Source organism: Dunckerocampus dactyliophorus, chromosome 15, assembly GCF_027744805.1.
Source record: "Dunckerocampus dactyliophorus isolate RoL2022-P2 chromosome 15, RoL_Ddac_1.1, whole genome shotgun sequence".
In the NCBI taxonomy this organism is placed as follows: Eukaryota; Metazoa; Chordata; class Actinopteri; order Syngnathiformes; family Syngnathidae; genus Dunckerocampus; species Dunckerocampus dactyliophorus.
In genome coordinates, this window is record NC_072833.1 from 21,977,863 (window position 1) to 22,002,553 (window position 24,691).

The 24,691-nt window shown below is 39.3% G+C and overlaps 1 protein-coding gene across 1 annotated transcript; it reads right to left on the minus strand.

The window, feature by feature from the left end:
• Positions 1 to 203: 203 nt before the first annotated feature.
• LOC129168327 (mannose-P-dolichol utilization defect 1 protein-like) lies at positions 204 to 17,798 on the minus strand. The gene is made up of 7 exons (XM_054753466.1): positions 17,630 to 17,798; positions 14,082 to 14,147; positions 11,712 to 11,844; positions 11,012 to 11,097; positions 6,231 to 6,349; positions 5,391 to 5,501; positions 204 to 5,184 (listed from the first exon to the last, which is right to left on the minus strand). The coding sequence occupies exons 1-7, from the start codon at positions 17,754 to 17,756 to the stop codon at positions 5,047 to 5,049; spliced, it is 780 nt and encodes a 259-aa protein (XP_054609441.1). The 5' UTR covers positions 17,757 to 17,798; the 3' UTR covers positions 204 to 5,046.
• Between the last annotated feature and the right edge of the window lie 6,893 nt (positions 17,799 to 24,691).

Below are 24,691 nucleotides of genomic sequence, written 5' to 3' on the forward strand. Positions count from 1 at the left end.
GTTGCATTGCGGTTTCCCTGTTCCCTTTAGATTTTAGAGCAATATATAAATGCCAAGATTAATAAGAACCCTGTAAATGACAATTCCTTTAACAAATATTACCTTCGACATTAACACAAGTTTTACTTATTTTCATTTTATTTGTAAAATGTTAATGTATAATATTAAGGAATGGGCATTTTGGCATTCACTTGTTAAAAATGACAACTTTAGTCACGTAATGTTTGCTCCTTTTTATCCGAAGGTAAAACATTTTTAAACAAAATATGACAAAAAAGAAGTCAGAATGTTAAGAGAAAAAGTTGAGAAGGCAGTACCGTTCTGAGAAAAGTCGTGAAATACACAACAAAGTCTTTCTTCAACATTTTTGTTGCAAACATACATTAACTTTTGTTTCAAAACAACTTTATTCTCCCAATATTACATTTTCCCCGTCACGTGAAGTTATACACAAAGTTAAATCATCTTTACAACAATACTACCAGAAAAGTCATCAAAAATACAATGCAGTTTTTCAACAAAATCACTTAAAAGTGAATGTCAAGTTTTAATCAATTGACGGAAAACTATTATTTTGTATCAAATAGAAGAAAAAAGAAAAGGAATGTACATTTGCATTGTAATTGCACAATGAACATAGTGGCCAAGTATCAAGCGTGTACAGTAATCCCTCGTTTATCGCGGGTAATTGGTGCCAGACCCGACCGTGATAAGTGAATTCCTGCAAAAGTAGCATTTCTTCTTTATAAATGGGATATTTTTGTAGTCAGAGCACAGAAAACCTTTTAACAACCTTCTAAATACCGTTTGTAATGTTATTGCAGCCCTCTAGACATGAAACACCACCCATTTGGTCACCTTGACACTCATATTGCCCAAAAAAGAGAAAATAAGCCGTTTAAGACATAAATAAAACTCATGTTTGTGTGAATTGCAATAAATGTGTGGAGAGGAAGTGACGTCGGGAGTTCAGAGTTGTGTTTTAGTGGGATTACAGCCGCAACAGTCGCCCGTGTTATTATTATAATGCCCAAGCATGCATCCATCCATCCATTTTCTTCCGCTTATCCACGTCCGAGTCACAGGGGCAGCAGTCTCGGTAGGGAAGTCCAGACTTCCCGGCCTCCAGCCACCTCTTCCGGTTCCACCGGGAGGACACCAAGGTGTTCACAGGACAGCTGTGAGACATAATCCCTCCAGCATGTCCTAGGTCTGCCGTAATTTACCTATGGTATTAATAAAGAAACCTGACCTGACCTGGGGCCTCCTCCCAGCTGGGCATGCCCGAAACACCTCATCAGGGAGGCGGTCCAGACTAGATGCCCAAGCCACTTCAACTGGCAATCCTCAATTTGAAGGAGCTCTACTCTGAACTCCTCCTGGATGACCAAGCTCCTCACCCTCTCTCTTAGGTCGAGTCCAGCCACCCTATGGAGGAAACTAATTTCAGCCGCTTGTATCCGCAAGCTCGTTCTTTCTGTCATGACCATAGGTGTGGGTGGGAAAATGGATCGACAGATAAATTGAGAGCTTTGACTTCTGGCTCAGCTCTCTTGACCACGGTGGTCCGGTACAGCGACCGCTTTACTGCACCGATCCTCCTGTCGATCTCACACTCCAGACTTCCCTCACTTGTGAACAAGACTCGGAGATACTTGAATTCCTCCACCTGGGGCAAGATCTCACTCGCAACCCGAAGGGTGCAATCCACCTTTCATCGACTGAGAATCATGGCCTCAGATTTGGAGGTTCTGAGTCTCATTCAGAAGCTTCACCCTCAGCTGCAAACCGCCCCAGTAAACGCCGAAGGTAACAGCCTGATGAGACCATCAGGGCCACATCATTGAACAGAATCGGTGACAAAGAGCAGCCTTGGCCAATGGTCACTGGCTCGACTTCCTGCTGGCAATGGGAACCAGGCTCCTGCTCCGGTTGTACAAGGACTGACTGGCACGTAGTAGCGTCCCACCGACCATGTACACCCGGAAAATCCCCCCACGGGACACCACGAGGGACACGGTTGAATGCCTTTTTCCAAGTCTACAAAGCACATGTAGACCGGTTGGGCAAACTCCTATGCACCCTCCAATACCCTTGCAAGAGTGTAGACCTGGACCAGTGTTCCGCAACAATGACAAAATCCACACAGCCAAGGTACGACTAACGACCGTAGCCTTCTCTCCAGCACTCTGGAATACACTTTCCCAGAGGCTGAGAAGTGTCATCCCCCTATGGTTGGAAAACAACCTCCAGTCACCCTTCTTGAAAAGAGGGCCCACCACTCACATCTGCCAATCAAGAGGTACTGTTCCTCCATTGTTGAACAGATGTGTCAATGAGGACAGTCCCTCAACATCCAGAGTCTTGAAGAATTCAGGGTGAAACCTATCCAGCCCTGGAGTTATTTGACCACCTCAGACACTGTGATGGACCTGTCCACGTTTGTGTCCTCAGACTCTGCTTCCTCTACTGAATGTATGTCAGTGGGATTCAGAATGGCCTCAAATTATTTCCTTAAGCACCCGACTATGTCCTCAGTCGATGTCAGCAGGCCTCTGTCCCCACTATGTACATTATGTCGTTACTATTGTTCCTGCTGACGATGACGTGGATGCTCTCACCATCTGTGGCTACATTTTGGTCCCTTCTCTTCCTCTAACCCCTCAGACTCCAACTGGAACAGGAGTATACCAGACTCACCTGCAACACTGTTTTGACAAAACAATCATACTAAGCTACTGAAGAGGACAGGAAAATGTTTTATTGTGCCTGTTGTGAGATCATTCAAACCTGCAGTTAAAGCCCTGCTCCAGCAATCAAGTCTGGTTTTGTATGTTTCGCTTACTGACACCTAGTGACTAGTATAGAATACTGCATATCACTTTTTGAATGTCTTCTTAATGTTTGTTCGTACTTTTAAGTTATTTTGCCACTTTTCTGCTTTAAATTGTTACATTTAGGCAAAAAATGCATAACATTTGCTTAAAAGGTCCCTGACATGATTCATCAACTTTGCTTAAATGTTATATATTGTTTGTAATTATGTTCTACATTGTTGGATTTTTGAAAGCAGACTGTACATTCGAAAAAATTCCATTTATAGTTCATGGCGCCAGCCATGACAAAGTAGCTCGCAGCTCAGCCATATTTCCGGAAGTGACATCATTGGGGTGATACCACCCAGCTAAAGCAGAGTAAACAAATGCTTCTCGAGGTAGATCGTCGACATGGTTCAGTACATTTTTCATCAAAATAGTAGTTATGCCAAAAATTGTTGCTGCTGGATGTTCACAGTATCCGAGTGATACTGTGAGTTTGTTTTCTTTTCCAAAAGAGGAAGGATTAAGACAACAATGGATGAAGCAAGTAGAGAGAGACGGACGCCCACCTCGAGTTCTGTCCTTTGCAGTGATCATTTCACCAATGACTGCTTTGAAGGAACAACTTTAACAAGAAGAATTTGGCTTTAAAGTACGTTGTATTATTTTGAATAAGGATGCTATTCCACCGGTACACTGGAAAAAACATCAATATAAGGTAAAACGCCCACTGTGTCAAAGTTGTCACAGAGTCATGTCATGTCTTGTTTACATGATGTCTTCTAAACACTATTCCACCATAGCAACAAGGCTGCAAAGCATTATACATGTTACATAAATGCTGTGTTAATTGTGGGGGGAACATATGCAATCAAACAAGAAATAAAAAACCTTTTACGCTCATTAAGAAGCAGATTTAAAACAATAATTGAAGGATAAGCAACTCCAGAGTAATTTACGCTTACCAATTTTCATCTCCATCTCTTAAAGCTTAAGCCGATGTTCTGCAAGGTCTCTATTTCATCTCCAAATGTTTCTTCCTCCTCAAAAACTATTGACACATAGCTCCATTTTTCGCTATAATGAATGTAAACATCCTCTGTCTTGTACACAGCCATGTTTGTTTATCTGAGTGATAATACCCCAATAGCATAACTTCCGGAAATGAGGCTGAACTGCAAGAGCTAGGTCGTCATGGCTGGCGTCACAAACTATAAATGTCATTTTTGAGAATTTAGTGTTCGCTTTCAAAAATCGAACCATGTAGAACATAATTACAAACAATATATTACATACTTCAGCAAAGTTGATGTACAGTATCATGCCAGGGGCCCTTTAAATATGCATACTTTTTTTTTAAATTTTTTACTCATAGCCCGTAATTAACCACATAACAGCATCATTTATTAATGGGGACCTATTATGCTTTACCTCTTTTCTGACCTATAAATGTTGTTACAATGTTGTATTCTCATGTTCAACGATGCCAATGGTTCAGATAATGAGGTTTGCGCATTTGGAAGTGAGCCCTGAAAGCAGTTTTGGACGGCTCTGCACGCTGGGCTTTAGAGTTTTTTCTAAAACCGAGTTCCATTGACATCAATGCAACTTGGACTTCCTTATATTGGCCCCGTTCTGCTTCGCTCTGTTCGCCGTGTTAGCACGTGGAGCAATGGCTCCCAGGAAATGTTTGTTCGTGTGTGCCTAAAGAGGCAAGCATTAGGCAGAAGTGGTTCGTGTTGCTGATTCTCGGCTAGCAAGAGAAATATATGCTCATCTGTCAACGCCTCTTCACACGGGACTGTTTTGTGAACATGGGCCGATATGAAGCTGGACTATTTGCCAAACTGTTGCTGAAGTCTGACGCCTTTCCAAAGTTACTTGGTTGTGTTGAAGGGTCAGAAGAGCAAGCTGTAACTAACAATTTATCAGTGTCCTAACTGTGTTTGCTTTGTGCAAGCAATCGGACAGGAAGACTGGAAACACTGCAGGAAGAGGTGCAGTGTCTGTAAGATCTAGAAAGCTTTCTGTGCAGGTTATCATGTGTAGCTGCTCTATAGGAGTCCAGACCTCAATACAAAGGCCAGAAAACTAGTATAATAGGTCCCCTTTAATATATTTTTGAAAAACTGTGATAGAAGTGACGCAGCGAAATTCGAACCGCGATGTGCCGAGGGACGACTTTATATGAAAAGCTGCATAATGGAGGTTATAACTGTTTTCACTATTAATCTCTCTTCTTCCTCTTCTTCTTCTTCTTGCGCTCTGAGGAGCTGTTCCAATAGTACACCACCTGCAGGGCGATGAGGCCGTTCGAGCATGAGGAGATCACATAGGTCAACGCCATCAGTGTGTCACCCGTTTCCTACGACAAAGCACATATTGTCTCATATAGTAGAAGTACAAATCCAACTTTTATCTAATCTAATTACAACTTTTTTCTCAATAATTTGAAAACTACTACAACAACCATAATGTCACAAAAGTCTTATATCCAATAAATGACGCACTCGTGTCCTGACGGAAGCAGTACAGCTTAAAAGACACTAATAGTTAACACGCGACGATTACCTGAAGTGATGTGAAGATGCGCGCCAGCGACCCAGCAAACAACAGGAAGACGGAAATAGCTGACAACTGGCCGGTGTGTCCATTATGAAAGTTAGTGGCCGCTTGGATCAGCTGCAAGACACATATACACATACACTTTTTACTTGAAGAAATAATATAACTACTAAGATAATATCACTTTTTTTCTGATAAAATTCAGAGGGAAAAAAGTCTGAAAAATGTAATTAGCAAATAGTCACTTTCCCAAAAATCTAATTGAATTAGTCATGGAATTACTCCATACATGTAATTAGTTACCAGGGAAGGTAATTATGGCATTACTGTTTTGAAAAATATGTAAAAGAATTTGGATTTAGCTTTGGTGTGCCACTGAGAGATGTTTCATGAGTTCTTAAGAGTTACAACGGACATGGACTTTGCTTTGGGACATAATGTACATCAGTGACGTTGAAGTAGTGCCTGTACTTCCACCCTGAGAAGGGGACTTTCACATCGACAGACCGCTTCGGACGCACCACTTGTTGCATGTGGGTGTGGCGCACTGAGGTTTGTAACACCACCCACCTACCTCAACCATGGCACTGATTGGCTTACCATGAATAAAAAAACCAACAACAACAAAAACATTTGCAGCTACTGTCCTTTCCACTGGCTGATTGATCCAGCGAGCAGATATCACTGCAGATATCACTGCACAATAATGGGTCGCATTTTGCTGTTGGTAACAGCGTCAAAACATTTGAAATAGCAATTAATTTGATTACTCCTTACTGAAAAACAGTAACTAATCTAACACTGATTATGTTATTATGTTATGATAGTAAAGTTGTGTTGGCATACCCTGCTAACGATGACGGCAGGCATGTTGAAGGCTTGCATGGTGGTCACCAGGGATGCCGGAGTGACTGGAGACAACACCAGCAACAACAACCCCACGTACACAAACACAAAAACAACACCTGGAAAATACAAACAGTCAGGCAATCGTTCCTCCCACCAGTTATTAACAAAAACCACCACCTTGCATAAACACACAAGAATATCACAACAATTTGATAATAGAGCAATAAAAATAAAGGAATGAAGTCATAATGAAGAGAGAAAGCTGTATTTTTCTGGATATATTAAAACATTGGGTAAAGATAACTTTACTCTTGTAATATTATATTTACACAGGATATTCCAAGAATGACTATTATGTCCATGGGGTTGCATCTTTACAAAAGACGTGAAAATAGTGACACACGCTAAAAAAAAAAAAAAAAAAAAAAATCTGTATTACAGTGAAACCTCTGTTTTTGTAGGATTTCATAGGAAAATTTGTAGCAACTGATTTTTTTGTACACTGCCCCGGTTATCGTACGGCCAAACAGTGCACCTAACAAATTAATCGAGTGTCATTGACTTCACTCAGTCTGTGTGAAGAAGTGATAGTGGTTCGGACACTACAGACATATTCCGGTCAGGGAATCCAGGGAATCATCTATATGTGTGTGAGGGTGGATTATTTGTTCACAGAACACATACAGAACAATGAACTGTATGTCTCCTTCCATAAATATTCTCTATAAAATGTGTTCTGTGTTCATATTTTTGTATGTCTGGAATGTACTAATGGATTTATATTATTTTTGATGGTGAAAACTGATGTGGTTTTCATACGTTTCAGTTTACTACAGACGCTTTCGAATGGGCTTGACGTGGAAAAGACAAGGTTCCACTGTATTTTGAGAACAAAAAGTTGTACAACGCAGATTTGTTATGCGTTTCAAGGGGAAAACATTTTAACTTAACAGCTGTAATTTGATACCTTTTTCTCCTAATATAAACATTGATAAAAAGTCATGTATGTACAGTATGTGTACATATGTATATACAGTATCTATGCATGTACAGGATATGTATGTACTGTACATAAGCATATCTACAGTATGCCCAGTACCTCACAAAAGTAGAAACACCACTCACATTTCTGCAAATACTTTATCATGTCTTTTCATTGGAAAAAACTGAAGAAACGACTTTGATCTGATGTAAAGTAGTCAGTGCACAGCTTGGAAAAACTGAAAATTTCCTGTCCCCTCAAAGTAACTACACAGAGAGGCATTCATGTCTAAATCACTGGCAACAAAAGTGAGTACACCCCGAAACTGGGCCCAATTATCCACTGTCCCTCCCCAGTGTCGTGTGACTTGCTTGTGTCACAGTGTCTCAGGTGTGAATGGGAAGCAGGGGCCTTATTCCATCCCAAAACAACCTCAGAATCTATGTACGAAACAAACTAATAATATCTATAAAATAATGCAACACATATTTCTACGCAGTCTTCTCATTAGAAATCTCCCCTGCAGTGAATTGTGCACACAAGAGCAGTACATAGTAGGGGTGGACCCTAGTGTCATCCACTACTCCTCCCACAATCATCTATGATGATAAAAATGATTTATAAAAAATATGGGATTACATTTCAGTAGAGGCTGTGTATACATGAGATGCAAACATTTCCAAAAAGTGTTATGAACTCTAAAGTCTAAACTTATAGAAAAAAAAGGCAGATGAACGACTTCTTAAATTCACAACATGATTTAATCAAAATATTCTGCTGCGATCTATATTTTTTTTGTTCTTTAGCCTAAAAAAACAAAACATTTTCATGCTATTTATTGTTATTTCATGTCATCCGCTCTCCTGTTAGGCACACAAAGCTATGCCATTCAATTAAAAATTCAAAAATGTAGAAAAAAACCCATTATCTTAATAATTAAACTTGCATTATAACTGTATATGAATAATATAACTAAATTAGATACATTTCTATAATTAGATATTTAGGCTCTAATTACAGGGAGTCTCATAAATTGATAAATATGTGGTGCTATGTCTTTTATAGCAGGTGTCCCCAACCACCGGGCCGCAGCTTTCAAGTGCAATAAATAAATAAATAAATAAATAAATAAATAAATAAATAAATAAATAAGACAAAACTTAAAATGAAATACATGAGTAAATAACATTAAAAAATCATGTAATTGCATAGCAATTTTGCAAATATGGCCCATTATTTTATTTAAAAAATTAATATACAGATACAAATATAGTTTTTGCATGTACAACCCCTGGCAAAAATTATGGAATTACCAGTCTCAGAGGATGTTCATTCAGTTGTTTAAATTTGTAGAAAAAAAGCAGATCACAGACATGACACAAAACTAAAGTCATTTTAAATGGCAACTTTCTGGCTTTAAGAAACACTAAAAGAAATCAAGAAAAAAAGATGTGGTAGTCAGTAACAGTTACTTTTTTAGACCAATCAGAGGGAAAAAATTACGGAATCACTCAATTCTGAGGAAAAAATTATGGAATCACCCTGTAAATTTCCATTCCCAAAACTAACACGTGCATCAGATTAGATCTGCTCGTTAGTCTGCAGTTAAACAGGAGAGATCACACCTTGGAGAGCTGTTGCACCAAGTAGACTGACATGAATCATGGCTCCAACACAAGAGATGTCAATTGAAACAAAGGAGAGGATTATCAAACTTCTTAAAGAAGGTAAATCATCACGCAATGTTGCAAAAGATGTTGGTTGTTCACAGTCAGCTGTGTCTAAAATCTGGACCAAGTACAAACAACATGGGAAGGTTGTTAAAGGCAAGCATACTGGTAGATCAAGGAAGACATCAAAGTGTTAAGACAGAAAACTTCAAGCAATATGTCTTGAAAACAGAAAATGCACAGCAAAACAAATGAGGAACAAATGGGAGGAAACTGGAGTCAACGTCTGTGACCGAACTGTAAGAAACCGCCTAAAGGAAATGGGATTTACATACAGGAAAGCTAAACGAAAGCCATCATTAACACCTAAACAGAAAAAAACAATGGGCTAAGGAAAAGCAATCGTGGACTGTGGATGACTGGATGAAAGTCATATTCAGTGATGAATCGCGAATCTGCATTGGGCAAGGTGATGATGCTGGAACTTTTGTTTGGGTGCCGTTCCAATGAGATTTATGAAGACGACTGCCTGAAGAAAACATGCAAATTTCCACAGTCATTGATGATATGGGGCTGCATGTCAGGTAAAGGCACTGGGGAGATGGCTGTCATTACATCTTCAATAAATGCACAAGCTTACGTTGACATTTTGGACACTTTTCTTATCCCATCAATTGAAAGGGCGTTTGGGGATGATGAAATCATTTTTCAGGATGATAATGCATCTTGCCATAGAGCAAAAACTGTGAAAACATTCCTTGAAGAAAGACACATAAGGTCAATGTCATGGCCTGCAAATAGTCCGGATCTCAATCCAATTGAAAATCTGTGGTGGAAGTTGAAGAAAATGGTCCATGACAAGGCTCCAACCTGCAAAGCTGATCTGGCAAAAGCAATCAGAGAAAGATGGAGCCAGATTGATGAAGAGTACTGTTTGTCACTCATTAAGTCCATGCCTCTGAGACTGCGAGCTGTTATAAAAGCCAGAGGTGGTGCAACAAAGTACTAGTGGTGTGTTGAAGTATTCTTTTGTTGTTGTTTTTTTCATGATTCCATAATTTTTTCCTCAGAATTGAGTGATTCCATACTTTTTTCCCTCTGAGTGGTCTAAAAAAGGAACTGTTACTGACTACCACATCTTTTTTTCTTGATTTCTTTTAGTGTTTCTTAAAGCCAGAAAGTTTCCCTTTGAAATGACTTTAGCTTTGTGTCATGTCTGTGATCTGCTTTTTTTTCTACAAAATTAAACAACTGAATGAACATCCTCCGAGACTGGTGATTCCATCATTTTTGCCAGGGGTTGTATACGTTTGTTGTGAGGCGTGACCCGTCCTTGAACACACCATTGTGCGTGAGCTTTCTCCCATACTACTTGTACTATACTGTATTTTTCCTGTTTTTCCTTTCAACTCATATTTAGTCTCAAATGCTGTTACTATGTTGGAATGCATGAAGGTACGTTTTGATGACGTTTGAATGCTAATGTGCATATTAACTGGTGCACAACCTCAAAGTTAATTCATGCCAGCACACTGCCTTTTACCACACACATCAAACAGCGACTTAATAATCTTAAAAACAAACTCGTACTGATGGATGGTGGTTCTGTATTCATTTTGTGCTTTTGATGTTGTTACTATCTTAGTTTTACACAATACATAATAAATAAAACACATTAGATCACTTTAATGTTGGCAGCTTGTGAAGAAGCTCTAGCGAACTCCATGCCCAAGACAGTTAAGGCAGTGCTGGAAAATAATGGCAGCTACACAAAATATTGACACTTTAGGTACAATTTGGACATTTTCACTTGGGAGTGTAGTCACATTTTTTGCAGTTTAGAAAATAATGGCTATGTCTTGAGTTACTTTGAAGGGAGAGTCAATCTACGCTGTTTTACAAGCTGTACACAATAAGTGTTATTTCTTCAGTGTTGTCTTATAAACAGATATAAAATATTTGCAGAATTGTGAGGGGTCTAGTCAGTTTTGTGAGGTACGACGCCCCTCAACATCAACAGTCCTGGAACTTTTCTCACACACATTGTATTATATTCTCAGAATACCATGAGTTTTTTCTGGTAATATTAGAGCTCGGCCAACGAGTGAAGGTGGGTGTGGTCTAACCTCTGCTGGTTCTTCCTGTGTAGTGTTGAATGAGGAAACCGATGGTGATCGTCTGCAGCATGAGGAAGAATGCCTCGCCCCAAGCACTGTCGAAAACATTTACAATCATTAATAAAGTATGACTAATGTGCATGCATGTGTTTCACATATATTCACTTATTTGTGGCGGGCATCCCTTAATGAAGTGGACAGACTTAAATATTTGTCCGTAGATTTGGCGCTACCTGTTTGCTCTCGCTCATAAATACAGTACAACGAGACTGTCTGTGAAAGTTGCTTGTCGTCACAAAGCTGTACAGTAGGTGGCCTTATGCATTGTAACGCCGCTTATGAACACACCTCATATGAACCTGGTCTGCCAGAGAATAACAAGATTTAGGAGGCCTGCTAACATAGCGACTTTGTCTCTATATTTTGCAAGGATTCAGATGCTCTACACTCAGAAATGCAACTAGTAACAAATGTAGATACTTTTTTCTGGTATGATTAGACACTTGTCATGTCAACATGTATGTTCTCCATGATCAGCCGGTCCTGCGGTCGGCTCCCCTCCCCTCCTCTCCTCTCTGAAAGCAATCATAGGCGCGGGGCTCATGCGTTAAAAAAATGACAAAAACAAACAAATACCCCCACCACAAATAGATTACAGTCCTATGGGAAACCCGAGATGTACACAGAAACATTCTAACATGGTCGGAACCTGAAAGGGAACTTGTTCGCAATACTGTAGGCCATGGTTCCCGTGATGGCTACCAGCTCCAGGAGCACCGACTGGAAGCTCAGACCCTCGGCGCTCTTAGCCCCCATCATCTTTAAGATCTGAGGTAGCTTGACTGCAATCAAACACAAGAGTAAATATTATGTTTTTTTTTAAAAAACAAAAACAAACAAATACAGTTATGACACAATAAGATTCACTAGGGCAGGGGTTCTCATACTTTTTGGGGCCACAGACCCCTTTCGAGAGAACATTTTCCAAGGACCCCCCTTATAATATTCATGCTGATTTAAAAATTTGAGTATTTCTATTACAAAAAATGTGGAGGAATTTTCTCTGCCTCAAAGAATTGTCACGTGTGCTGTCATCTGCTTACGCCATCCAGGCAGTGGAAGAAGCAGGTGTTTGGTTGAAGGAGTGGGAAGATGGAAGAGGCAAGGGAAAACAACAATGAAGGTGAAAGAGAAGGGGGAGTCGGAATTTTGGCATAATTATTAGAATTCCACATCCTTTTGACAAATATACTTTTCTTGTTGTTTAATAAGCCCGTCATTCAGATTCTAAAAAAAAATTGGCAAATGGAAATTGAAGTGACCAATTTAACTGGTGAATCGGTGAATGATATTTTTACGATTACGATTTTGCTGAACGATTTGGTTCTTTATAGATTCTCAATAGAAAGAAAGAACAAACAGGTCGATTACAATTAACCATACAGTGGTACCTCGGTTAATGTCCCAAGTTAGCCCATTTTTTGGTTAACATCAGAAATTTTTGCTAAAATTTTGCCCTGGTTTGCGTTCACCTGTTTGGCTGACGTTCAGAATGGGCGCGGTTTGTTTACGTCGCCATCTTGGATCACGCACCCAAGACAAAATGTTGCGATACTTGCACCTGATCGTGCAATGCATTGTTCGCAGCGGGCGCCATTTTCAGGGCATCAGCGTTTGTTTATATCAGTTTTCTGCTGGCAGAGAGAAATGGACGATGTAACAAACACATTGACTGCACAAAAAAAGAAATGCAATGCACAGTACCGAGACAGGGGTGAAAGACCTTCGAATTTTACAGCTTAAAAGGAGACCGTAGTCAGAGGTATGTAAACAACACACTGCCATGCTGTGTCAGCACAAAATGATCACGCTCCCGCACAACTTATTTACACCTTGTCAAGTAGTGTTTACGTCTAGTGTATGACAATCGTTCGCGTGACGTGCATCGTTCCCGCATGGGTATGCACTGTCACCACCACTTCTCGCATTCGTGAAGGAGTCGCGGTGTTATTTGGTACCGCTGCGTGACACGTGATGCCATGTAACAGCAGGCATTACCCTTAACTTCATTAATTCCATTATTTGCAAGGGACTTACTTGAGAATTCCCCTCAGACTTGCTCCAAGAGGTGGTCGAAAAGTTAACCCATTCATGTGAATGAGACACGCTGAGGCACGTGTTGATACGCACCGCCTGTATTGTTTGCACACAGGTTGCTGTGCATTTGCTGTGATTTTATGGATTTTATGTATGTTAGTCAAATTTGAAAGCAGCACTATGTTTTTTTGGTGAACAGATTACTGTTATATGATTGTCGTCCTTTTTTCAGTCCAATGGTGTCCACTACAGTTAAAATGGTGTTAAATGTTCATTCGCCATTTCATATGTCATGTTTGTGGCACTGTTTTTTTAATGTAAAACTGTGATTTTTAAAAAGCCAATAGATTTTTTTGTGGCATGAGTGCAGAAAACAAAAAAAGGGATTGCACTCCAAACATAACCTCCTCTCCTTCCCCCTCCCTCTTTGCAGAACTAGGTAAAAGAGATGTTAAATGTTCAGTTGTTCATTCATTTGTAATTATATTTGCATTATTTTGTGCATGTAAATATTATATACTATAATTATTGTCTACAAAATGTGTTTTGTGTTAACATTTTTGGGTGTTTGGAACAGATTAATTAGATTTACATTATTTTCTGTGGGAAAATTTGTTTTGGTTAGAGTCCGTTTTGGTTTGAGTCAGACCTTCTGGAAGAGATCAATGACGTTAACCAAGGCAACCAAGGGGGGTAGAGGGGGTCCCTAGAAAAAATAATTTGTTTTGAAAATAAATTTAAAATAATAATAATAATAATAATTACACAGTTTTCCGTAAGAATTAACAAAATACAACAAACTATTCTATTGCAATTACAAAAGAATGTACAGTAACATGTTCAATATTTTTTAAAAGGATATGCAGTCTATACAGTATATAAACAATATATTTATATGTATTGTAAACACCTTAAAGATCCAACATTAACATTAAAACATTTGCAAGCATTTCACATTAAAAAGTGTGAGTTTTTTTTTTACCCATCACTGATCCGAGGATGATACCTATCCCCAGTCCTTTGCTGATCAGAATCTTCAGACATGGAACTAAAACGTAAAACAAACTGAATCAATAAACATTCTAGAAAATAACCAAAACAATACAATAACAAGCAATGCAGTTGTAGCTTCATAACTAACGCAAATCTTGGGGCTGGGCGGTTTTATGATCGTGATCGGTGATCGTGATAAATTCCAGGTCAATGACGCTGATCAGCTATGAGCATATTTACTCCATCGGACATGGAGTAAAGTAAAATGTCCATGACAACAGGCAGAGTCTACCTTTTCCTGCTGAACTTTGTAAGTTGCCGGAGAAGTAAATAGTAATAGAATAGTAATAGTAATAGAATGACTGACTGAACGTGGAGTGTGAAGCGCAGCTGAGGGCAGCGGAATAGATGCCAGCCGTGATTTGGAGTTATCCCACAACTCTTCCTGATTGTGTGGTAGACGTCCAGAAATTGCTCCTGGCTTCCAACTTCCCGACTGGCGTTACAATCTCCCAGATTGTGATGTTTTGTGTGGATACTTGTATATAAATCAAATTGGGAAAAGAAGAAGTACAGTACATACTTCGTGAATGTGTTATGTTAAGATCATTATCTAAGTGGCGCTGAAGCTGCACTCGAGGTGGCTACTAGCTAGCTCTATCGCTGCATATGAGTGCACAGAGTGCAGCTAGGCAACTCTAAATTGTCCATTTTATGTCCTTATTTTCTTCGGGTCTGTTGAATGTAGAACACGATCTGATGTCAATTTCAGTCCCGTCCGCGCGTCGCCATATTGTGACATGCAAAAGTGTGTCACAAATACGATGAAATAAATAATAAAAATCGGTGGAATGGTGTTTCAGCTGCTGTGGTTTCCAAGTATAACGCCTCATTGTGCTGCAAACGCATTTTAATTTGATGTCAACAGTGCAGTTAAACAGTGTAATGAAATCGGGGAAAGCTATATGCAAATGAGCTGACCTCTGCATTGGCCTTGAACTTCAGAGTATTTGCGTGTTATTTCTCCAGTTTCTCACCAAAACTCAAGACAATAACAAAAGTGACACTGATTCAACATCAGAAATATGGCGTTAATGTCCAGAATATGTTACCTTCAGGATTTCTACTGATCTATCTTTTCTAATCAATACACTTTGGGGAGCTGTTTTTTTTGCATCATGCTGCTGCGGAAGGTAAAGTGCGTTTGTTACTGCAGTGCAAACAATATTTTAAAGAACACAGAGTTTGAAGTGAGGTCCATCGACGGTCATCCAAGATACATCGTCATTTTAAAGCATGTTTGTGACAATTTAAGATAAGTTTAAAGCATTTAATATCGATGATATAGCCATATACAGTATATTCAAGTGATACTTTGGTACAATATGCAAATTGATAATCAATTACAAATTAATTTTCAATTTTGCTTGCTATGTCATGCTTCTAGTGCCCCTTTCAGAAGACAGACCCATCTATCAAAAGTGAATAACACTCATTCTGCACAATGTGCAGCGTCCATGTTTCTTTTCAGTGCAGGGGTTGAAATGATCTTTTCCAACACATCGGCTCTGACAAGCACAAAGATGCCGCTAATGTACCTTCAGTTGTATCAGGCATTTAAACGAACAAGAAACAGAAGAAATAAGGGTGGTCTAATCATTTTTTCCATGAATGCACTCTCAACAATTGAATATCGACGTGATCTTGTGGCTATAAAAACTCCAATACCATGTGTTACTGCTTTGGCCCGGTCATAGCTGCTTGCTAGAGGTTGTTTACATGCTGAAGTTATCGGTGTTTAGACTAAGCTGCTTTTCTTTCTTGTAAATGTAACATTCACTGCTGGATGATGCCGCTTTAGTGCGCTAACATGTTAGACGTGTTTCCTGCAGCATGCCCGATATCCGTGGAACAATCTCGACACACAATTTTGGATTTATCCACTTGCCTTTGTCCATCCATAATTTTAACAGGGAGGCCAAAGTGTTCCCAAACAGGAGACCGTAGTGAGATGGGAGGGTCTTCCAGCTCAGGCTTCTCGCTTGCATTTGCCATGATGCCATTTGTCACGCCTGCGAGCTTCAAGCGTTCCTTCCCCTCAGTCAATAGTGTCCGACACTCAGAGGCATCCGTGCGGAAACTCACCCAGGACATTAGTTCCGCGTGAAGTGTCTAGTAATAAATTTTAAAATATCAAAGCCTAAGCCAAACCGCTTAGTATTTCTCAGATGTTTTTTACAATGTTGTTTACAGCCATGTTGAGAAGCCAATTGCTGCATCCATTAGCTTCACAACAGATATGTGTTCATTTCACAACAGGAAATATGTGATATTACACATATCGGCATATCGGTTATCGACAAAAAAGCCAATATTGGACATCCATAGTTTAAAGCAACACAAAATTATTTGATTACTTCTTCAATCCGGTACATTTTCAAAGCTGAGAGAGAAGCACCAAAACGCGCTATAAAAAAGGTGGCACAACAGGCAACATGGAGTAATTAAGGGGACTATCAACTGATCAACACACCAAACATCTGGCAGTCAAACAGTTAAACATCTGGCATGTCTGGCATAATTTATTTAATGCCAGGTCAAATGCCACATGATTAGCGCAACACACTGTGTTAGGGGGTGTGGTAGGCAAATAACCCCCCCCCCATTGGTTGAATAAGTTTTAGTATCGTGCACACCTCTTTTTTTCCATTTTTACTTTTACAGGATTTTATAAAGTACAGTTTGGACACCGCGTTTTCTTCATTTTCATGGCTACTGACATTGTAGATTCTCACTGAAGATATCAAAGCTATGTGGAATTACATACTTTTAACAAAAAAGCATGAAATAACTCTAAGTTTAGACTCCTCAAAGTAGCCACCCTTTGCATTTTTGATAGCGCTGCAAACCCTTGGTGTTCTCTCAAAGAGCTTCATGAGGTAGGCACCTGAAATGGTTTTCACTTCACAAGTGTGCCTTGTCAGAGTTACTTTGTGGAATTTCTTGCCTTATGAGTGGGGTTGGGACCATCAGTTGTATTGTTTGTGTCCAAACTTCTGGCCTGTAGTGTAAATGTCTTCAAAAATCATTTTTTTCCCCCGACAGCTTCAGGTCATGTGACAGGGACTCCAAACCACTTTTTGTTGCAGTACTAGCTTCTTTATATAACTCATACTTTTTTCTTATTTTATGTCTCCCGTGGGTCCGACTAATTATTTGAAACGGTTATAGATTAATTGGCCTTTTGATTTAGAAGAGTTTACATTTTTTAACAAATGCTGTTCAACAAGAGTAATTCATTGACGTTTACTGGTATACCGTACTACCGTTCAGAGCTGCACTTTTCGTGCGAGCTCCCCGCGCAATGACAAAGCAGTCTGGTTACAGTGAGGGGGGGTCTGCCTCTGTAGATACGGAGGCGAATATCCAACGTCCAACGTGAACTTCACAGCTCCATGGATTATTTTGAATGAACTGCTAGTTTACCGCAAGTGCGCTTCCAGGTTTGTTTGAGTTAGCTAGCGGTTATCAACTTACCGTCCAAAAGGTTGAATTTGATAAAGAACTCGTCGTAACATGACTCGGGTATCAAATATGTCAACAAGAAGCCTTTAAAAGGATCCATGAAGGAGGAAGTTTTCACAAATGTTGCCTCCTCCGCCATTGTGTAGCCAGCCAGCAGTCTGCCCACGGTCAATAGCTAAGGTCTACAGTGAGTGTGCTATACCATAAACAGTCCGGCTAGCAACAGGTAGCAATGACACGGTCCCTCTGCCACTTGGTTCCCTATGGCGCTCTTACGTTAATTTTTACATAATATATCTTATAAATATATATAATAATATTTGATGATAACTATAATAAATAGTGGAATGTCGTTAGGGATCATTAATTGACGATTTAATGACTGTAAACATTATGTAATATATGTGACACATTGGCAGGTACAGGTTGCTCATTAAGAGGATAACAAGAAAAAGAAGAGAATAGTTCACTTCTGTTTAAAAAATGACTTCAAATTGTTCTCAAATACTTCTCTTATACTTCTCAAATACTACATGTCCAATTTATTTAGTTTTTATTAATTGGAAATATTTGTGTTCTTGCCTTTTATCATGGAGCCTTTCCTTCTCCAGGAACAGTTCTGATACTTTGTTGCATATGTCTGATCACTTTCTGGTGAGCATGGGTATATAATACTCCAGCTTGGCAGTCAAATTCATTCATTCAGCAGAGCATAAAAATATCTTGAATGCAATTGACTTTTTGCTAGCTAGTGCTGCTGCTGTCAAAACCACCCCCCAAAAACACTGGCTTTTCCTCTATAGAAGCAGTGACAAGCACCTTCCAGCTCATGCACGCCTGACCTTTTCAGGATGTAGCTGTATTGCAAGTGCTACATGTGCCATGTTCCAACTCATTGTACAGTGTGATGCGACAGCCTCACTTGATCAGAAAATGAGCAAATTCAGCCATTTTTACTTCAGGCAATATTAAACAATTGTACTCATATAGAAAATACATTTAGAATACAGTTGAATGGACAAATATTACTACTTGTTTTATCTTATCATTATTCTTTTATTATTCTCTGTTATTCTATTATGTCGTCATGTCAACGTATCCTTGGGCAAGATACGGAACCCCCCGGTTGCTCCTGATGCTGCGTCATCAGTAGGTAAATGTGCTAACAGTGTCAAAGCGCTTCGAGTGCCTTGGAAGTGGAAAAGCGCTATACAAGTAAAAGACCATTTGCAACTATGTCTAAAATATGTCCATTTTTATGTATGTATGTATTAACAGCTCCAAATGAACCGAAAATTGAAATCAAGCTAAAAAGATAGCACATCTCTGAACATCGATTTAATAGTAGCATAACATTTGAATTGCACAAAGAGATACAAAGTGACTTATAAAACTTTTCTTTGTATTTTTGTTTATTTAGACAACACATGCACGCATAATAAAGACGTTGTTATGATGCTTAGAGTGTCCGTGAACGCATCTCGCGCCTAGTGACAATGAGAAAGTGTCGTTCCGATGACCAAGTCCTAAATATGCCTCACACTCTTATTAAATGCATTTGAAGTATTAAATGTGAAGGTACTCACCACTCATGAATGATAGTGAAAGATCATGAGCGAACAGGTAGAAGCTGAGTCACCGTGTAGCCCAGGGTGACCAAACATTGTGTTTTCCCAGGACATGGCTTCTTTTCACATCCTGCCCTGGCCTTCCTGTTTTGTTTTTTTTTAGAAAGTGATGAAAATGTCCTGGTTATAGTTGTTTTTCATTCGTTCGGCCATTGTGCCGGCATTAGGGCACTCAGCTATATAATATTATTAACCATTTTTTGTTTAGTTTTTAGTAGCGGGCTAGAGAAAGTGTTTCTCCAAGCCGCGTCTACACAATCCACACGCCTGTTCCAGTAGCGACTTACGGTCATACGTTAACTTGTTTTGAGATTGGATGTTGAAGCTAGTGCTTCCGTAGCCTGGCAAATGTTTACGTCTCACAGCACACAGCTACAGTACGTTCAAAGACCGCTGAACAAAGTGCAAAATCTCAAAAGCTTGACAAAAAAATCTGTGGAGTATAAAGACATAAACGTGTAAAAACTGCAGGCTTTCTAACAGTGGTACATTACACGTATGCTGTACGAGTGACCTGTATTATCGCGTATTTATTAATTATTACGGTGAATGTCTCTTCTGTTATTGTTGCTTAATTTATTGGTACATATGTTTCTTATTTTCTTATTCTTTTCTTGTGTTTTCTTTTTTTTCTTGGGAGAATGAACAGAAGAAGAATTTCATTTGCATAGTATAACTGCCTGTTTTACTATGCATATGACAATAAAACTCTTCGATCTTGAATCTTGAATGAGATGTTTTCTGCTGACAATTTTTGCAGCAAAAAATTAAATTAATATTTTGTTGGCCAAAAATTGCAAATTTGCAGGGTCATGAATGCTAAATCGCAAATGTATCCATTCTATAACCAAAAATCGAGCAAGGAAAATAAAGAAAAATGATCCATTATTATTATTATTATTATTATTAAAGTCAAGGCCAAAAACAAAGCAAACAGCATTAAAAATAAACGTTCTCACGGAAACAAACAAAAGTGAGCCTAAACTGATAGATGTCCTTGTGATCTATAGTCCACACAGACAATAAAGATAATTTAAGATAAAACAGATAGACAGCCCATTGTGATGATAATAAGTTGACCTTTAAACCTGATAAGAATGATTAAAACTGGCTGTGCAGTGTCGCCGAACAGAAAAGCATAATGTAATGTAATGTAAAGCATAATGACCACATATTAATTTACATAATAATGAAAGTGAGCAAATGAAGAAGAAATTGGAAGTAAAGTAAGTAAAAAGCTACCTGCCTACCGTCACATTGCACACTGAGTTGGATCATGACGCCGACCGGTTTCTGTTTGCTAGCGTGTCGCCGATAATGTAATGTTGCAGAAACATTTATTTCATACAGTGGCTTTCTACAGCCTGTGTAATGTCTTTAATGTAAGTGTGACATCATTATTCTTGCTAATCGGACAATAAAATACACAGAAATGTCATACAGGAGGCACTTGCAGTACCGCTGCAGCCTGAAGATGTCAGGCGTGTGTGAGCTGGAAGGTGCTTGTCGCTGCCATTCTTCCATAGCGGAAAAGCCAACGTTTTTTTTCCCTTTTTTTGACAGCTCTAGCTAGCAGAAAGGCAAATGCATTCAAGATATTTTTATGTTCTGCTGAATGAATGAATGAGTTTGACTGCCAAGATGGAGGATTATACAGTGGTGCCTTGGTTAACGTCATTAATCAGACTTAAACCAAAACAGACTGTAACCAAAGCAAATGTTCCCATAGGAAATAATGTAAATCCACTTAATCCGTTCCAGACACCCACAAATGTTAACACAAAACACAGTTTCTAGTCAATAATTATACTTTTACATGCAGAAAATGATGGAGAAATATTTACAAATGACAAATGAATGTACAACTGAAAATTTAACATCACTTTGACCTAGTTTTGTTGGAAAAAAAATGCACTTTTTTGGAATTTTGCCCATCATCCACAGTCCTTATGTGAGACATGAACACACGTCTTTTCTGTGCATTTTAAAGACATAAAACAGCTAAAAAGAGGCAGCTCATTAAGGCACGTAATGCGACACACCTATTCCGCCTACCTCCAACTTTCGTCTGCAGAAACGATGACCCATCGTAAACGGAGTCATGTCTGAATTGCAAATAAAGTTTTCATTTTTGCAGTCGTTCTTCATTAATGATTTATTTTAATGATATCATTATTTTGCTTTTTTTATTGTTTAAAATACAATTTCCACAAATTTTATATGATTTTATATGATTTGTTTGTGTTGTTGTATATTAGCTTGGCTACTTTAAAACATTTCCACACTCAAAAACAAAAACATCGTGAGTGCAGCGCTGAAGCGCTGCGGGCGAGTGTGTGGTGACGCTAGCCGGTGTGGTGTGACGAGGTGTCACTACGCCAGTAACGCAGCTGTTTGGCTTGACAATGTTAATAACAATAATAATAATATGCACGTCACATTATATGCAAATGGTGCATTGTTGGCGTTTTTTCAAAAGGCTTTATAGACAAAATAGGTGCATCCTATAACGTGTATTCTCACCTGCCTTTTTTTTTTTTTAGCTGTTTTTATATCTTTAGAACGCACAGAAAAGAGAAAGACGTGTGTTCATGTCTCACATAGGAATTGTGGAAGGTGTAAAAAAAGATGTAACCCCCCCCCCAAAACAACATAAAAAAACTCCAAAAGAGTCAGTGCCTCACCAGCCACGAACCCTGCATGTCACTGGGTAAAAACTAGCTGTACTAGCTAATTGGATGCTGCCTGTTACCACCTTGTGCAGAAGCAGTTGGTATTACACTCGGAAGAGGCTATCTAGAATTAGCTTGGAACGCTGTGTCCAGCAAATCACCAAATGAAGCCGCTACATAACATAACATACCATAACATTATATGATAACTGTTATCATCATTGTCAGCTAGGTGGAAGTATGTCAACACCGGCAGAAGATCGCTAACCACACCGACAGCCAATGTTCCCTCTAATTGTTCAAGTATCTGAGTATACACAAAAACGACCTGATCATTCCTTGGACCTCTGTGAGCGGCATCAGACGTGCACACTGTAGTATCGAAAAACCTGAGTATGTTCAAAACCTGACAAATGAGAACTTGGATTCTGTTCTATTTTGTCTATGAGTGGCTTCAAGCAGACGGCAAGGAGGATTCCACAATGTAGCTTTCTTTATTCTATACCTCAGACAAAATAAGCCATGGTCTCATACAATTAACCATCGGAATCTTGTAGAAAACCCCTAGTTTATTATTTAACTTTCAACGTATTAACTTGTTTCCCATTTATATTGTTAAATAGGTATGCTTGAATTTCCTTATCTGTTTTAAAGCAGCCCGCTGTGGCACTATTTCATCCTGGAAATGTACTTGAAATTGATGCCATGTTTGTTGTATATGTTTACTTTTGTCTATAGTAAAATAAAATCAAATTAATTCACAACCGACCCTTCGGCGTAACACTTCCTGTATGCGGCACGTCCGGCCATCAAAATAAAAGCACGGCAGTAGTAAAACATGCACGGTTCCGCCACACATTCAGTCCACACTTTTCACTTAAAAATTGGCTTGCTACTTCGGCTTTGCAGCATGTTTTAGAAAGCAACGCTTTTGCAGACGGTGTCGCTCTGTTCGTTTTTTTCATAATACAGTGTTAGCAAGCAGCATTAGCTACAGTATATGCTAACCTGCCATAAACAGCTGCATGTACCGTGTACACGTACGCGCTGTTAATAGATTAACAGGCTACCACAGGCTGTGGTAGTAAATACGTGCGAACAGGATCTTATCATTAGCTGGACAGTGCTCATCAATGTGTTATATGTTCCGCCCGCTTCTTGTTGTTTCCTGGCACTCACTCCTCTGCATTGCAAAATGCTACACACTTCAGGTTGGATTGTATTTTGCGCGCAGCGTGGTTTTGCGGTGAGCAGAGAGCTCGAGAGCAGTGCGCGATTGCGCACGCGCGCAGTTTAGAGGGAACACTGCCGACAGCCCGCAACTTTTTAGCAGACTGAAAAGGGTGTTGAGGTCTTTTTGGGTTTGTTCAGACTGGTGTCGTGTCGTCTCATTAGAGCCCACATGGACAATAAGCTGGCAGTCCAGCAAGCCAGGAAGAATATTAACAATGTCCATGATTGTGTCATCGTGGCTGGTAACTTTCAGAGGATAAACACCTCCTGGGGCACAGACTTAAAGGTAAACTTCACCCCATCCACTATCCAGTGTGACAAGAACACACGTCTTTCCCTTTCCTGTGCGTTCTAGATAGCCGCCTCGTGCTTCCAGTTTTTCACAAAGAACGGCTGTAATTAGAATTCACTTATTCCAACTATAAAGCCCTCTAAAAAGATGTGATCATGCATCAGAATATACTGTATCAATGTCATGGTGACTTACTCAATAAGCAGTTGTCCGTCTGGTACAGCTGGCCTGGGGCGTCCTTTTCAGTTGAGTTTTGGAGGAGGGAAAAGGTTTATACCACTTCAGGGTTTGTTAGTGCTAACAGTTCTTCTTTGCGATGCAGTCTCTTGGAGCAGTGTCCTCCACACCAGATACACAAAACCTTTCCATCGTGAATAAAAAAAAAACATTTTTGGTGTTAAAATACTGTTTGATACAACTGCCCCCTTGTTCGAGAACATTCTGACACTTATTAAACCAGTAGGTTTCCATTGTATCCATGTACTTAAAAAAATAATGACTTATTTCAGCTTCAGCATCTCATATTTGTCTTCTTGTTGATGTAAATAGCACAACAAGGATGTGCTTAGGTACCATAACATGGTATAGATTTTAAGCGAATCGGTATTCAGGTGGTAGGCCTACCTATAAAAGTACTGAATTCGGAACCCATCCCTAATTTGGAGTCATTGTGTTATGAGTCATTGTGTACATTCAATGACGGCCAATGATTTGCCCTGAAAGCATTTGTTCATAATATTTCATATTTCATTGTTATTTTTTCTCTTGTACATATTAACGTGCAATGCAAGATATTGTGACTGTAGTAGTTTAATTTGTAGCTAAACGTATTTTATTTTGCAGCACTGTAACGCGAAACTATTGTAAGGAATGACGTCACATCCGCGCGATCACTTTCTGTTAGTGCTTTCTGATTCTACCTGGCAAGTGTGGCATCCAAGGTGAAACATCGTAGAGGCAATGCCGCAAGGTCATTGTAAGACGGTAGTTTGTTGTTGGAGATGTTAAAAGCAATAGTGGTGTTATGTGACAAACTGTGTCGATCTATGCACACTATATACAAGTTAACTGGCCGAGGCGAATGCCCCCCTCTGCTGGACATTAACGGCACCGCAGCATGTTAAAGTAATGGAAGCAATAGTCTGAACTGTTTTATTTACAATGTGAACTACTTTACCAAATATGTACACGAACACCAAGTATTTTTGAATCACTTTATTTTTCAGTTTTTACTGGTATGTCTATGAAG

What these genes read in the sequence shown, in the direction of transcription:
- LOC129168327 (XM_054753466.1), bottom strand. Translation starts at nt 17,756, where the DNA reads ATGGCGGAGGAGGCAACATTTGTGAAAACTTCCTCCTTCATGGATCCT. An exon ending in CATCCTCGGATCAGTGATGG is followed by an intron (nt 11,845 to 14,081) that starts GTAAAAAAAAAA and finishes GTTTGATTGCAG; the next exon opens with TCAAGCTACCTCAGATCTTA. An exon ending in GCATCTTCACATCACTTCAG is followed by an intron (nt 5,185 to 5,390) that starts GTAATCGTCGCG and finishes GCTTTGTCGTAG; the next exon opens with GAAACGGGTGACACACTGAT.